The sequence below is a fragment of the Pan troglodytes genome, chromosome 6 (assembly GCF_028858775.2).
Source record: "Pan troglodytes isolate AG18354 chromosome 6, NHGRI_mPanTro3-v2.0_pri, whole genome shotgun sequence".
NCBI classification, from domain to species: Eukaryota; Metazoa; Chordata; class Mammalia; order Primates; family Hominidae; genus Pan; species Pan troglodytes.
The window spans coordinates 85,850,020-85,867,204 of NC_072404.2; the positions used below are offsets into that span (position 1 = coordinate 85,850,020).

At 48.4% G+C, this 17,185-nt stretch overlaps 1 protein-coding gene across 4 annotated transcripts in view; it reads left to right on the top strand.

Moving 5' to 3' along the window:
- The window catches only part of HIP1 (huntingtin interacting protein 1), a 204,995-nt gene that overhangs the window by 99,986 nt on the left and 87,824 nt on the right, over positions 1–17,185 (top strand). The window contains exon 1 of one of the 4 annotated variants that reach the window (XM_054655847.2): positions 15,363–16,189. Coding sequence (XP_054511822.1) covers positions 16,067–16,189 — 123 coding nt within the window. The 5' untranslated portion in view covers positions 15,363–16,066. 4 annotated transcript variants of the gene reach the window in all.

Below are 17,185 nucleotides of genomic sequence, written 5' to 3' on the forward strand. Positions count from 1 at the left end.
AGGTGTCTGAGCAAGACCAGAAGACTCATCTGTCTGGGCTATGATTAGGAGGTTGAGGGATCTGAAGCTTCGAAACTCTCCTTTAGTCCAATGGCCACTAAACCAAATCACCCTTGAGCATCCTCCCAGCCCTGTACCCAGGTTCCCTGCAAAGCTTGGCCTGCAAGGACCAGCTTATAGGACTCAGGGACCTCTGTCCATCCATCCCTCATTAATCAACAGCATTTATTTAATTCTCATAATTTCTATAGCAAGTGCTGGGTAAAGAACACAAAGAAACATCATCGAAGGCCTCCCTCCCTGCTTCTCAAGGCCCTTAGCATGAAAATGAAGGATCCAGAGAGATACAGGCCGACTCAACAGTTAGCTATCAATACAGGCCTGGATCAGAAGGCCAAAGCTTTGAGGACCATGGGGGTCTGAGAAGGGACTGGAGTGCAGAGTTCAGAAGGAAGACCAAGACCTCAGTTGGCCCTTGGAGGTTGGGTGGGGTAGGCATTGCCTGTTGGGAGAATCGCAGGAAGAGGATGGGCAGAGTCCATTGGGTGAGGCTGAAGACATTTGGCTGGTACAGAGGTTTGAAATCAGGAAACATCGAGATGGTTGTTTGAGGCCAGACCAGCAAGTCCCTGAATGCCAACCAAGGCATTCTGACCCTGGCCCGTAAGCACTGGGAAACCTCTGGAGAATTCTGAGCCCTGGGGAGGTGCATCTATTGCCTCTTTCCTCTTTTAGCTTGGAGTCCAAACAAAAGTGATATTAGATTCTCATTAATCATTGAGCAGCCAAGCGCCCAATCCAGAAACAATCGTCTGCAGCTCTTTGTAAAGAGCACAGACCTGTGACTGTGTAGCAAGGAGAACCTTACCCACCCTGGGGAATTGGTGTCTGCTTTTCATTCCTGCAAGAGGCCAAAAGTACTTTCTGTTCTGGCCATTAAATTCCCATCTCTGGTTTGAAGTCCTCGCTCTGGGGGCCTTTGGCTGCAGGCTTGACCTCAAACGCAGCCTTTCAGGAACATCCTTGACAGAGTCCAATGTCAGCCTCGGAGGTTTCTCCTGCTTACGCAGAGTGAGAAAAAGCAGATTATAGTTTACCTGATTCTGCGTGATTTTTTTTTTTTTTTTTTGAGACAGAGTCTCGCTGTGTCACTCAGGCTGGAGTGCAGTGGCGCAGTCTCGGCTCACTGCACCCTCTGCCTCGCGGGTTCAGGCGATTCTCGTGCCTCAGCTTCCCTAGTAGCTGGGACTACAGGCGCGCGCCCCCAGCACTACCATGCCCAGCTAATTTTTGTATTTTTAGTCGAGACAGAGTTTCACCATGTTGGCCAGGCTGGTCTCAAACTCCTGGGCCCAAGCAATCCACCCACCTCAGCCTCCCAAAGTGCTAGAATTACAGGCATGAGCCACCACACCTGGCCTCTGCATGATTTTTTTTTTTTTTTTTTTTTGAGACAGGGTCTTGTTCTGTTGCCCAGGCTGGAGTGCAGTGGCGCATTCTCAGCTCATTTGCAACCTCCGCCTTCCAGGTTCAAGCGATCCTCCCTACCTCAGCCTCCTGGGTAGCTGGGATTACAGGCGCACACCACTACACCCAGCTAATTTTTGTATTTTTTGCAGAGACGGAGTTTTGCCATGTTGCCCAGGCTGGTGTCAAACTCCTGGGCTCAAGCAATCTACCCACCTAAGCCTCCCAAACTGCTGGGATTATAGGTGTGAGCCACTGTACATTGCGTCCCTGCATGATTTTTAGCAAGTTTCTTCTGTAACCTCTTACCCTCATCTGTATCATGAACATAATAATAGAGAAGGTTGGAAATAATCCTTTTAAGGCATAGAAGCTGGAGTAGTAAATCTTCCATACACCTAGTGGCTGTTCTTTTTTTTTTTTTTTTTTTTTTGAGATGGAGTCTCGCTCTGTCACCCAGGCTGGAGTGCAGTGGCACGATCTCGGCTCACCACCACCTCCGCCTCCTGGGTTCAAGCGATTCTCCTGCCTTAGCCTCCCGAGTAGCTGGGATTACAGGCGCCCGCCACCATGCCCGACTAATTTGGCTGTTCTGATAATGATCTCTCGTCTCATCTGGGCCTAAGGTGACTCTTGATTTCCCTCTCATGCTTTACTTTTTTGATTGGCCTGCAGAGCTGAGCACAGGCTGTATTTCAGTTGACAGCTCTTGGGGCTAATTCTCCCAGGCCTGGTGATTTTTGTGAATGAGGGTACACATGACTGGAGACAGTGGATTTACCAGCTGCTGCGACCCATGAATTTTTGATGACATCAGATATCTGCCCAAGGGAGAGCTGGTTTAACCCTGCACTCAGGGATAAAGTGCAGATGCCTTTTAGGGGTTGATGACGGAGGGTGTGCCTTTCACTAAACACACAGAGTGCACAGTACTGTAATTTGGGACATAGAGTCAACACTATCAATTATTACCAAAGAACATAACGTTTACATAACAATTTATATTTGTGTGGTGCTTTACAGTATACAAGGCATTTTGTTTCCTTTTTTTTTTTTTTTTTAGAGATAGGGTCTCACTCTGTCACCTAGCCTGGAGTGCAGTGGCACAATTGTAGCTGACTCTAGCCTCGAACTCCTGGGCTGAAGCTATTGTCTCACCTCTGCCTCCTGAATAGCTAGGACCACAGACATGAGCCACCAAGCGAGGCTAATTTTTATTTTATTTATTTATTTACTTTTGTAGAGACGGGGTCTTCTATGTTGCCCAGGCTGGTTTTGAACTCCTGGCCTCAAGTGATCCTCCTGCCTCAGCGTCCCAAAGTGCTGAGATTACAGGCATGAGCCACCACACCTGGCCTATATAAAAGCATTTTCACACTTGTTCTCACTGCAACCCTATGAGGAAGGCAGGGCAGAAGTGATTAGCCACGTTTTACAGAAAATTAGTTCAGAAAAGTGACATCTGATATTCCATACTGGGGTTAGAACTAGGTCTTGTATCCAGTTCTCTGACAGTCAAAGTATGCACTATAGCGATATAATAAATAAAAGGTGATGAAAAAGATTTAGTGACTAGATTCTAGAATGGACACAAGTTAATTTCAAAAGATGAGCTGGGGGTCGTGGCCTTTGGCCTCTGGGTTCCTAGGGGAGAAGACTTAGGAAAGAAGGATGAGTGTCTATATGTGGACTCTGAGCCTCGTAAATCCCCTCTATCTGTTTTTGTTGGTTTTTTTTTTTAGAGACAAGGTCTCACTCTGTTGTCAAGGCTGGGGTGCAGTGGTGTGATCACAGCTCACTGCAGCCTCGAACACCTAGGCTCAAGCAATCCTCCCATCTCGGCCTCCCAAGTAGCTGGGACAACAGGCAGGCACCACCACCATGTTTGACTGCCTTTTTTTATTTTTGGTAGAGACGAGGTTTTGATATGTTGCCAAGTATGGTCTAGAACTCCTGGGCTCAAGCGATTCTCCCACCTCAGCCTCCCAAATTGCTGGGATTACAGGCGTGAGCCACTGTGCCCTGCTGCCTATAGCCCTATAGCTGTTTTTAAAATTCAGGAGTTTCTTCCTGAATCTCACTGCTTCCTCAAATTTGAGACACCTGACTTACCCAGCAGGCCGATGAGAGGGGTGGAAAGAAGGTATTTCAGATGTTCTGAGTAAATAATATTGATGGCAGAGCGGAAAAGACTTCTGGTCAACCTGTTGTTGCTGCTGGTATCACATGTATTTGCTGGGTTGGAGGAGGGATGTGGTAGAAGTTAAATGCCCAACTGGAGAGATCGCTGTGCAAAATGATGCCAAGGACTGATGGGTGACCTGCCCAGCAAACAGAGCAGCGTTTTCAGCCCTGGGCCACAAAATCCATTTAGTGGGCTTCAGCCAGCATATGAAAGAGTGAAATAGGCCAGGTGCACGGTGGCTCACGCTTGTAATCCCAGCACTTTGAGAGGCCAAGGCGGGAGGATCAACTAAGGTCAGGAGTTAGAGACCAGTCTGGCTAACATGGTGAAACCCATCTCTACTAAAAATACAAAAATCAGCCGGGTGAGGCAGCACACGCCTGTAATCCCAGCTACTGGGGAGGCTGAGGCAGGAGAATTGCTTGAACCCGGGAAGCAGAGGTTGCAGTGAGCTGAGATCGCACCACTGCACTCCAGCCTGGGCAACAGAGCAAGAGACCATCTCAAAAAAAATAAAAACAAGAGTGAAATAGATGAGAAAACATCCAGGTATATTCCACGTGAGAGGGTAAGCATTAGATCATGAAACTGATTTTGGTTGTATCTTATGCATGCACATGAGTAAGTACTGGGTGGCCCTGTAAAATGTATTTTTTTTTCTTCAACTTTTAAGTTCAGGGGAACATGTGCAGGTCTGTGACATAGGTAAACACGTGCCATGCTGGTTTGCTGCACAGATCAACCCATCACCTACGTGTTAAGCCCAACATCCATTAGATATTCCTCCTGATGCTCTCCCTCCCCACCCTCTGACAGACCCCAGTGTGCATTATTCCCTGCCACGTGTCCATGTGTTCTCATCACTCAGGTCCTACTTATAAGTGAGAACATGCGGTGTTTCGTTTTCTGTTCCTGTGTCATTTTGCTGAGGATAACAGCTTCCAGCTCCATCCATGTCCCTGCAAAGGACATAATCTTGTTCCTTTTTATGGCTGCAGAGTATTCCATGGTGTATGTGTACCACAGTAAAATGTGTTTTTTACTACGGTCAGTTGCGTAGTCCATTTGCGCTGCTTTAACAATATCTGAGACCTGGTAATTTATAAAGAATGGAAATTGGCCAGGCACAGTGGCTCACACCTGTAATCCCAGCACTTTGGGAGATTGAGGCAGGAGGATCGCTTGAGCCCAAGAGTTTGAGACCAGCCTGGGCAACATAGTGAGACCCTGTCTCTACAAAAAAAAAAAAAGAAAAAGAAAAAATTAGCCAGGCATGGTGGTGTGCGCCTGTAATCTCAGCTACTCGGGAGGCTGAGCCCAAAAGGTCAGGGCTGCAGTGAGCTATGATAACACCACTGCACTCCAGCCTGGGTGGCAGAGTGAGACCTTTTCTCTAAAAAAAATTGCTTGGGAGAAAAGAATTTTTGGTTTACCATTTGTGGATTACTATCTTTCATCGTCACTGATCACTAAGATTTTATCTCACCAAGATGAGGTTCCATTCAATTCACTCACATACTGAATACCCCCTTTTTATGTAGGCCCCTGGGTGAGGACGTTAAGATATGAAAGGATCCAGGGCTGAGGATGGCTGAGTCCTTGTCTGTCGAAAAGGCTTACAGAGTTGAAAGAGAGATTTCCTTGAAATGCACCAAGGGCGACCACGCATCAATAGATATTTGCAATTGACAGAACAATCTCACCTGGATTATTTTCTTCCTCACAGCGGCCTTGTGAAGCAGGATTTAGTGTCCTACGAGCACCTGTCTTCGGAGGCCCCTCCGAGTTGCACTTCTGGTCAGGGGCTAAGTCCAGATGCAAACATGGGTTTTAAGACAGCCCCTCCCACAGTGCTTTTCTGCCCCCATCACACTATTTCTCCCTCCCACTTCCCCATTTCCTGCCGTCTTTCCCCTACTCCAATCTCCCCCGCAACACACGTGCAGCTGGGTGAGTTTCTTGAAGCTCAAGTCCAAGTGCTGTTTCCCCTCCACCTTTGTCTCCCTTCTTGCCCAGAGAGGTCCCAGTTCAAACCCAGGACAGGCACGTAGTCTCACACCTGCCCCTGAGCCAAAGGTTTCCATAATCGAAGAAGATTCCCCCTGCTCCGGAGCCCCAAATAAATTAATCCATGGGTCATTCAAGAAAAAATAAATAAATTCCCCATGTGTCCTTTAGATTCCCTAAAGTCCTAATGCATCTTTAATTTGGAGGAGGTTCCTGTGGGCAGGTAGAGAGGGGTCAGGGTGGGAGGCATATTTGTAAATGGGAATGGTTGAGTGAGTGGGATCCCAGCCAGACTCCACAGCCCTGTCCCCTGTGCACAGAGGATTAAGGGAGGCTCGTCTGCATCCTGAGGCTGCTCCAGATGCTGAGCCTGGGCTTTGGAATCACAGAGGCTAAGGTCCCGTTGCTACCACTTGCCGACTCTCAGATCGTAGACAAGTTAGTTGATCTCCTCATATTGTTTCCTCGCCTCTAAGGCAGGTTGGTGTCTGCAGACTTGCAGCACTGTCAAGATGCTCGCTTAAAGTACTTGACACAAGCCAGGCATGGTGGCTTATGCCTGTAATCCCAGTGCTTTGGGAGGCTAAGGCGGGAGGATCACTTGAGCCCAGGAGTTCAAGACCAGCCTGGGCAAAATAGCAAGATCCTATCTCTACTAAAAAAAAAATTTTTTTTAAACAAATTATCTGGGTTTGGTCGCATGGGCCTGTGGTCTCAGCTACTAGGGATCCTCCCAGCTGAGGCAGGTGGATCACTTGAGCCCAAGAGTTCAAGGCTGCAGTGAGATGTGATTGCACCACTGCACTCCAGCCTGGGTGACAGAGCAGGACCCTGTCTAAAAAAATAAGATAAAATACAAAATACAGTACTTGGCACATAGGAGGGGCTTAGTAAACCATGGCTATCATTAGAAATATGTTTGCTCTTTCATTTAGGCTACAAATAAAATCTGAAAACTTCAGGGAAAGAGGGGAGCATTGCTTCTTGCAGAATGATCACTGCTGGGTGAGCTCAGTCTGCCGGGGCAATCAGACCTGTTAGTAGTTGCAATACATGTGGTGCAATGCACAAAGGATGGGGCATGTGTCAGCCTGGAGAAGGTGGGGTTAACCAGCCGGCAACTTAAGGAAGGGTATCATTAAGAAAACTGGGGACAGAGGGGAAGAAGATCCCCTGGAAGGAGGAAAATAAGGGTATTTCAGGCACGCTAAAAGGGTAAGGTCATGAAACCACAGGATTTGTTCAGAAACTACCTCTGGTCGATGCTTGAAAAGTAGGCACACTCCCTATCTCTGTGGGCTAACAAAGTTTCCAGGATACAGAACACAAATCTTTTTTTTTTTTTTTTGAGGTGGATCTCGGTCTATCCTCCATGCTGGAGTGCAGTGGTGTAGTCACGGCTCACTGCAGCCTCAAACCTCTCAGGCTCAAGTGATTCTCCCACCTCAGCCTCCCGAGTAGTTGGGACTACAGGTGCACACCACCACACCTGGCTGATTTTTGTGTGTTTTGTAGAGACGGAGTTTCACCTTGTTGCCTAGGCTTGTCTTGAATCCCTGAGCTCAAGAGATATGCCCGCCTTGGTCTCCCAAAGTGCTGAGATTATAGGCATGAGCCACTGTGCTGGCTTTTTTTCCTTTTCAGAGAGAAGGTCTCACTCTATCCCTGAGGCTGGAATGCAGTGGTGCAATTCCAGTTCCAGTTCACTGCAGCCTCAACCTCCCAGGCTCAGGTGATCCTCCTACCTCAGCCTCCCAAGTAGCTGGGACTACAGGTGCATGCCACCATGCCCAGCAATTTTTAACTTTTTTGCAGAGACAGGATTTTGCTATGTTTCCCAGGCTGGTTTTGAACTGCTGGCCTCAAGCAACACTCCTGCCTCGGCCTCCCAACTTGGCCTCCCAAAGCTGAATCTTTTTACACCTCAGTGATTCCTGGAAGAGCTGTGCTTTAAGAAGGGGAGCAGGCCGGGCGCAGTGGCTCACACCTATAATCCCAGCAATTTGGGAGGCCGAGGCGGGAGGATCACCTGAGGTCGGGAGTTTGAGACCATCCTGACCAACATGGAGAAAACCCGTCTCTACTAAAAATACAAAATTAACTGGGTGTGGTGGCTCACGCCTGTAATCCCAGCTACTCAGGAGGCTGAGGCACGAGAATCGCCTGAACCTGGGAGGCGGAGGTTGCAGTGAGCCGAGATCGCACCACTGCACTCCAGCCTGGGCGACAGAGCAAGACTCCATCTCAAAAAAAAGAAAAAGAAAAGGGGGGGAGCCGCAATTGAAGGAAACACAGGATGCACAATGGGTGCTGAATGCATGAATGATTAAAAGACAAAAGAAGACATTCCAGTTGAGAGAGAGGTGCTGCACACAGGCTGAACATACAACCCTGGGGAATGAATGTTGAGTAGGTTTGTTAGGAGCGGGGCCAGAGGAATGGAGAGGAGGAGTGGGCACAGGTGTGAGGGCCTGTGTTAAAAATAACCAGCAAGTCTCTAGTAGAGCCAGTAAGCGGGGCTGCCTCCACTTGACAATCAGACGTGGATATGCTATTCTGGCCAACGGGTTTACGCTGCCTACTGCTACCCGGGCCTGGAGATGGCTCTCACTGGTACCAGGATAAGTGTGGGAGTTGCAAACCGTGGGTTGGGCAAAGTTTTTTTGAAATGAACATTTCATTAACTTTCTATCTTAACCTCTCTTTGGAGGACTCAGTTCAGCCTCGTATTCTGGGACCTAAAATAACTTTTTCTTGCTGGATTTTTCTCAGGCTAGGAAGAAGTCTTACAAAATCACTGCCTCCCTACTCCCCCTAGCTCAAGATCATGTCACCAGCCCCGGTGCTGGGTAGGGATGTTTCTAATGGTTACAACCAGGTCCTGGCTATTGTCTTTTTTGCCCTGTATATGTGAAGATTGTCCCCTGAGTCAGCACACACTGAGGACCCACCCAGACCTCATGCCAGGTGTAGATAATGTAAGAGAGAAAGTGATCCTTTGATGGCTTCTTCCTTAAAAGAGGTACAGGCCACATGCAGTGGCTCACACCTGCAATCCCAGCCCTTTGGGAGGCCAAGGCAGGTGGATCACTTGAGGTCAGGAATTGGAAACCAGCTCAGCCAACATGGTGAAACCCCGTCTCTACTAAAAATACAAAAATTAGCCGGGTGCGGCAGCACGTGCCTGTAATCCCAGCTACTTGGAAGGCTGAGGCACGAGAATCACTTGAACCCGGGAGGCAGAGGTTGGAGTGAGCCAAGATTGTGCCATTACAGTCTGGCCTGGGTGACAGAGCAAAAAAAAAAAAAAAAAAAAGAGGTACAGGAGATAAAATTATAATATTAGATTAATGTTAATAATCACAATAGTGTGATTGGTACAATATGAGAGATTTAAGGAAAGTTCTATAGACATTCAGAGGCAAGATGACTAATTCTGCCAAATGGTACAGGAAGTGGGGTGGGGAAGGTGACATTTCATTTATTCATTTATTCAGAAAAGATTTATAGAGTGTCTTCCATATGCCAGGTGCTGTTCCAAGCACTTGGGATACTTCACTGAACCAAACAAAGATTCCTGCCTTGTGGAGCTGAGCTCCTGCAGGGACTGAGGGGATGAGTCATAGATAATAGCAATAAATGTAAATGAGAAAATTTTGTAGGCTGTTGGAAGGTGGTAAATGATCCAGGAAATGGGGTTAGATGCAGAAATGGCTGCACTGTTCTAAATATGCTTGGATAAGAATTGTGAAAGAGGAGTGAGCACATTCATTCCCAGCAGGGGATTTTCCTTGGCTGCCAGGGAACTCTGGAACCCCTGTTCATGGTGTGTACTTGGCTTACAGTCTGGCTGAAATCCTGGACTCCAGATTTAGCTCATGGCTCATTGCTGAGAGTTGTCTGAGTCTAAACCTCAGGGCCCTTTCCCTGTGCCCAGCTCCCCTTGACCATCCATCCTGAGGTCTACTCAACTGTGGATCCAGCCGTCAGCCAGAGGGTCTACAGAGCACTGAACGCTCATCCACTTCTGCCAGATTTTCTAGTAGTTGGAGGGAAGATGCTGCCTCTTATATCCAACAAATCTCCAGTAAGGGAGGCAAGGTCAAATGGGCAGTTCTCTGGCCATGGCCCTGGGTGTGGACTTGATGCTACCCACAATAAACAAGGCCCTCTCAGCCCTACCCAAGTAACATCAACTGGAACAAGGCTGGAGGTGACAGAGCACTGTGTCTCATGCAATTCTCAGAAAAGTGTGATTCCTATTTTCATGTTCAAGCTGGAGAAACTGAGGCTCAGAGAAGTCAAATCTCAAAGGGCCCCTCACTTTGATCTAGGAACAGTATTTCAGAGTGGTCAAGGCCTTGGGTCCTGGGGTTCAAAATCTGTCTCTACCACTTACCTGGGCGGGTTACTGGGTTCTTTATTCTATAGAGATTTAAGGAAAGTCCTATAGAAACTAAGTAGGAATGATTGATTCTGCCAAGTGGTGTAGGAAGTGGGGTGGAGAAAGTGGCCATTCATTCATTTATTTGGAAAAGGTTTATAGAGTGCCCTTGATATGCCATGTGCTGTTCTAAGCACTTGCTTCATTGAAGTACACACTTTGGCTTCTCTGTCCCCGAGGAGAGATAGCCTTGAGTGCCCTGGACCCTGATGCTGTAGTTTGCCGGGCTGGGGCTCCTGCACACTGAGTAGATTTTAATACCACATAGCTGAGGTCATCAGCACCAGCAGTAAGGAAACAGGTAATCCACAGAAATGTTAAACTTCTGCCACTTTTCAGAAAATATGAAAAGGTATAAAGAAAATAAAGATCAAATATTTTTCCACCATCTAAAACCACTGTTAACAATTTAGTGTAGGTTCTTACAGACTTTTCTGTGTGTGTGTGTGTGTGTGTGTGTGTTTGTGTGCATGCACTAGGTTGAACCTTATGAAATTGCCTTTTATATAAGTCAAAAACAGCCAAATTTTCATTTGATTCAATCAAACACAAGCATGTACACACAGACAAATACACACATATTTAAAGAAAATGGGGCCATACCATAATACGGTTTTGTAGACTTTAATTTTTGTTTTCACCATGCTGGAGATCTAGAAATAATATATCAGAGTGGTCCAGGCCATCCATGGGTTCTGGGTTCATGGGTTCAAAACCAGTTTCCACTGTGTACTTACCTGGGTGGGCTACTGAGGTCTCCCTTTGCCAGGCTTTCCCTCTTGTACAGTGGGGATAGGCATATTACCTTCCATACAGGGTTGTGGTGAGGGCAGATGAATTACCACATATAAAGTGTTTAGACCAATGCCTTGACATGTATCATTCAGTCAATGTTAGTATCACTATAATTCCAGATGAGCAGGGGGTGATGTATCATTTCATTGTGATCTGTCCTCTATTAATAACATTTTCCACTATTGGGGTGAAATCCTTGTGCGTTCACCTAAGCGTATGTATCCATTGGCTTACTTACGCTTTAAGGACTTAGGCTTTGAGGTTTTAGCTTTCAAGAATTCTTTTTGCTAATGTGTTTCAAGCTGGGTAGTAAGTACAGGGGAAGTTTCCTTGGGCGGCTGCCCTATGGCTCTATAAATTAGGCTTCCAGGTCATGGCCCCAGTCTTAGTCCATTCTTGCTGCTATAACAAAATACGATAGACTGGGTCTATAAACAATAGAAGCTTATTTCTCACAGTTCTGGGGGCTGGGAAGTCCAACATCACAGTGCCACCAGATTCAGTGACTGGCAAGAGCCTGTTCCATAGATGGCATTTTCTCGCCGCATCCTCACATGGCAAAAAAAAAAGGTAGAAGAGATGAATGGTGTGCCTTCGCATGCAGAAGAGGTAGAAAGGGCAAGCAGCTCTCCAAAGCCTCTTTTTTTAAGAGACAGGGATTCACCATGTTACCCAGGCTGGCCTCAAACTCCTGGGCTCAAACGATCCACCTGCCTCAGCCTCTCAAAGTGCTGGGATTACAGGCATAAGCCACCACGCCCGGCCTCCAAAGCCTCTTTTATAAGGGCATTTGTCCTTATAAAAGACTTAATCATTTCCCAAAAGTCCCTACCTCTTCATACCATCACAATGGAGATTAAGTTTCAACATGAATTTTGGAGGGGACACACATATTTAAACTATAGTGCCCCATCTCTGCTTTTCTACTCACTAGAAACAGTGACTGTTCACCAGTCCCCAATTCTGGGCCTTGCTCACTTCTGTGGCTCAGTCATGCTGTCATCTCTACCTGAATGCCCTGGCAGGCCCCCTTTCCAGACCAGCTTCTCAGCTGGTTAGGTTGGTTCTTCCTTCAGGCAGCCATCACCAACCCTTAAGCCTCAGATAGATGCCCACACCCCAGGCCTCCATACAGTCCATACCCACCAATCTCTCTCCTCTCACAAGGTGGACACAGTGCCATAACCTTCTCCCCATCTAGACCTCACTCTGAAACCAGGACTAAGTCTTAGTGATCTGTGAGTTGACTTAATGCAACACTTGACCGGGTGCTCAATACACCTACCCAGGAGTTTGAGACCAGCCTGGGCAACAGAGTGAGACCCCATCTCTATAAAAACTTAAACAATGGTGGCTTATATTTATAATCCCAGCACTTTGGGAGGCCAAGGTGGGTGGATCACCTGAGGTCAGGAGTTCGAGACCAGCCTGGCCAACATAATGAAACTCCATCTCTACTAATTGTAAAAATACAAAAATTAGCTGGCCGTGGTGGCAGGTGCCAGTAATTCCCAGCTACTCAGGAGGCAGGCTGAGGCACTGCAGTGAGCCAAGATCACACCACTGCACTCCAGCCTGGGCGACAGAGCAAGACATCTCAAAAAAAAAAAAAATTAAACAAAAATACACCTATGTACAGACACAGAGGGATGAATATAGATTTGATGGATGAATTCAATGAATGAATAAAATCATGACTATCTGAATGAATGATGGAACTTAAATAAATGGAGATGGTTTTGGCAGGGTAGTTAATCTTGGTTAGAGAGGTGGCATGAAGAGAAGGCATGAGGGTCAAATTAGGCAGGACGTATTTGGGAAAGGGAAGGACAGGAATGAATTCTAAGACTGGAAAGGCAAGTGGGGGCCGGATCTCCAGGCCTTGAGTGCCAGGCCAGGGAGTGGAGCAGTTTCCTTGTGAGCCCTGGATGTTTCTGGATGTTGCTGACATGATTGGAGCTGTGCTTTAGAAAGGGGGCTTCCAGTGACATTGTGGCCACCAGGAGACCAGTAGGCTGTCAGGCCTGGAGGCTTGGGTGGGGCTTACCCTGCCTGGGGCCTGTTGGATGACTCCCCCACGGCCAACACCCCTATACTTCTGAATCTCATAGCTCTTTTTTCCCCCACTCCCCTAAGGAAGGGCTCTTCTTCACCCCCAAGACAGAAGAAGTAGAAGGGAGAGTTTCTGGCAGCTTTGCTTTCTGAGGAAGTCACGTCACAGCCGTGCAGCCAATGATGAAATCCACCTCCGGAATTAGCAACAACCCCTCTTTCCACTTTAGAAAACTGATTAGCAAATCCTCCCCAGCTTGTTCTCACTCCCTGGGTCCAGAGCAGGGAGTATCCATCAGCGCCTCTGCCTGCCTGATTCCGTGGCCTCCAGAGTGTAACCACAGCCTCACTGCTCACTCCGTCTCTTTTCTTTGGTTCTGACCTGAGATCAGTGAGGTCTGCGCTTTGGAGGTGTGTGTGTGTGTTTCTTTTACAAGGTCCAGCTCTGTCTCCCAGGCTGGAGTGCAGTAGCACGATCATAGCTCACTGCAGCGTTGACCTTCAGAGCTCGAGTGATCCTCCTGCCCTCAAGCGATCCTCCTGCCTCAGCCTCCTATGTAGCTATGACTATAGGCATGAGCCACCACACCCTAATTTTCTGCTGTTTTGTAGACATAGGGTCTCACTACTCCCCAGGCTGGTCTGAAACTCCTAGGCTGAAGCAGTCCTCCCGCCTCGGCCTCCCAAAGTGCTGGGATTACAAGCGTGAGCCACTGTGCCCAGCCTCAAACACTTTACAAGCCAGAAAGGCAATGAGGAGGAGGAGAAGAGTTGGTTTGAGGACAAGGGAGAGGCTCTGGGGAGAACTGGGCTGGAGAAGAGGAGGCGGAGGCTGGCTTAGTTCCTTTCTCCAAATGCCACTTGCCTGGGCCTTGAGTGCAGCTCCAGGCATCCTGTGCATTCCTCAAATCCTGAGCTCTCAGCCCTGACCTCGCTTCCTGTTTCACTGTGAAGAGAGACGATCTGTGAAAACTGGCACTGCCCTCACCCACATGTCTGCCTCCGTCTGTGTCTGTACTGTGGGATCTGGCCCAGCCTGCCCTCCTGCTGGGCACCAGGCCCCATTCCCATCCCTGCCACTCTCCCGTCCTCTCCTCATGCGCATGCAAATGCGTTATTATGTCTCCCACTGGAAACAAGAAAACCTTGAGCCCACCTCCTCCCAGCGGCTGCCCTCTCTCTCTGTCCCTCTTCACAGCAGAAACCCTGCAGAGCACTCATTGCCTCCAGCTCCCAGCCTCCCCTTTTCTCTCCTCGACCTACCATCAGAGGGGGAGAGCCTTTTTTTTTTTTTTTTTTGCTTTTTTTTTTTTTGAGATGGAGTCCCGCTCTGTTGCCCAGGCTGGAGTGCAGAGGCACAATCTCAGCTCATTGCAACTTCCGTCTCCCAGGTTCCAGTGATTCTCCTGCCTCAGCCTCCCGAGTAGCTGGGATTACAGGCACGCACCACCACGCCTGGCTAAATTTTTTATTTTTATTAGAGACAGGGTTTCACCATGTTGGTCAGGCTGGTCTCAAACTCCTGACCTCAGGTGATCTGCCCGCCTTAGCTTCCCAAAGTGCTAGGATTACAGGCGTGAGCCACCACACCCAGCCAATTTCCTTTAAAAAATAGATAGATAGATAGATAGATAATTATTTATTTGACAATCTTGCTCTGTTGCCCAGGCTGGAGTGCAGTAACGCAGTCATAGCTCACTACAGCCTCCAACCCCTGGACTCAAAGTGTCCTCTTGCCTCAGCCTCCCAAAGCATTGGGATTACAGGCATGAGCCACCATGCCCGGTCAAAATGCATTTCTTCATATGGCTTCCAGGGTGCCACAGTCTCCTGGCTTCCCCCAACCTCACAGGCTGTTTCTTTTCTATCTCCATCACTGATTCCCTCCTATCCTTATTTATTTATTTAGAGACCAGGTTTTAAGACTTGCAATGTTTGTATTTTTGGTAGAGACGGGGTTTCACTGTGTTGCCCAGGCTGGTCTCGAACTCCTGGGCTCAAGCAGTCCTCCTTCCTTGGACTCCCAAAGTGCTGGGATTACAGGCACGAGCCACTGCCCGTAACTGGCCTCCTGTCTCTCCTGAACATCGGGGTGTCCTCAGGCTGTCCCCAGACATCTCATCTGCACTCACTCCTTGGTGCTCTTATCCACTCTTACATCCCGTCCAAATTTATAAATGTAGCTCAGACCTGTTCTTTTTTTTTTGAGACAGAGTCTCACTCCATCACCCAGGCTAGAGTGCAGTGGCATGATCTCAGCTCACTGCAGCCTTCACCTCCTGGGTTCAAGCAATTCTTCTGCCTTAGCCTCCCGAGTCAGCTGGGTGGCGTGCACCACCACATCTGGCTAATTTTTGTATTTTTAGTAGAGACAGGGTTTCATCATGTTGGCCAGGCTGGTCTCGAACTGGCCTCAAGAGGTCTGCCCACCTCGGCCTCCCAAAGTGCTGGGATTACAGGTGTGAGCCACCACACCTGGCCTAGCTTAGACCTTTTCTGAACTCCAGATGCGGCACAGCCCACTGCTCACCCACAGCTCCACTGGGATACCTGGTGGGTGTCTCATGTCTAACCTAGCCCCAAACCAACTCTCCCATGGGTCCCCCCAGCTTGTTCATGGCAGCTCAGTCCCTCTAGTTGCTCAGGCAAATCATCACGATGTTATCCTTGACTCCTTCCTTCCTCACACCCCAGATCCAGAACGTCAGATAATCCCATCAGCTCTAGCTTCAAAATAAATTCAGAGACCGACCACGTCTCGACACCTCCTCTGCCTCCACCATCAATTCTGGCCTGATTGAAGGCAGCAGCGTCTTCACTGTGGTCCCTGCAGCCACACTGGTCCCTGCAGTCTGTTCTCAGCACAGCAGCCAGAGGGATCCTATTGAATCAGATCGTTTTACCGCTTTGCTCAAAACTTTCCAGGGAGGCCGGGCACACTGGCTCACCCGTTAATCTCAGCAATTTAGGAGGCCAAGGCAGGAGGATCGCTTGGGGCCAGGAGTTCAAGACCAACCTGGGCAACATGGCAAGACCCCGTCTTTACCAAAAACCACAAAAAACAAAACCACTTCCAGTGGCCCCAGTCTTACGTGGAACAAAGGTCAGTCCTCACCATGAGCCACCATGAGCCACGAGGAGGGATTTGGCCCCTCCTGCCCCTGACTTCCGGCTCTAGCCATACTTCCTCGCGCCTGCCAGCTGGGCTTCTGCTCGTGTGCCTAGAACTCTTCCCCCAGGTATGTACCAGGCTCACTTCCTCTTCATGTTATTTATTTTTTGAGACGGGCTCTCACTCTGCTTCCCAGGCTAGAGTGCAGTGGCCCTATCGTAGCTCACTGCAGCCTCAAACTCCTGGGCTCAAGCCATCCTCCCACCTCTGCCACCAAGCCAGGCTAATTTTTTCATTTTAAATTTTTTTGTAGAGACAGGATCTTGCTATGTCACCCTGACTGTTCTCAAGCTCCTGGTCTCAAGCAGTCCTGCCTCCTCGGCCTCCCAAAGTGCTGAGATTTTAGGTGTGAGCCACCACGCCAGCCTCTCGTCACTTTAAAGTCTGTATCCCTCTGTCACCTCAGTACAGCCTTTCTCAGTGACCCTTTGGGAGGTTATAATGCTGCCTAGAACACTCCAGCCCTATCCTTGTCCTTATCTTTCTTCCATAGCACCTCTCGCCATCCGATTTGTTTACTGCTTGTCTCCCCTGCTAAAATATAAGCTCCATGAGGACAGAGATCGTCATATCTGTCCCTTGCTGTTTTATTTTGGTTTTGTTTATTTATTTGTTTGTTTGTTTGTTTCTGAGACAGAGCCTCACTCTTTCACCCAGGCTGGAGTGCAATGGTGCTATCTCAGCTCGCTGCAACCTCTGCCTCCCAGGCTCAAGCAATTCTTGTTCCTCAGCTTCCCGAGTAGCTGGGACTACAGGCATGCACCACCACCCCTGGCTAATTTTTGTATTTTCAGTAGAGACTGGTTTCACCATGTTGGCCAGGCTGCTCTCGAACTCCTGACCTCAAGTGACCCACCCACCTTGGCCTCCCAAAGTGCTGGGATTACAGGCATGAGCCATTGTGCCTGGCCTTTTTTTTTTTTTTTTTTTTTTAAAGACATGGTCTTGCTCTGTTGCCCAGGCTGGTGTACAGTGGCGCAATATTGGCTCACTGCAACTTCTGCCTCCTGAGCTCAGGTGATCCTCCCACCTCAGCCTCCCAAGTAGCTGGAACTATAAGCAT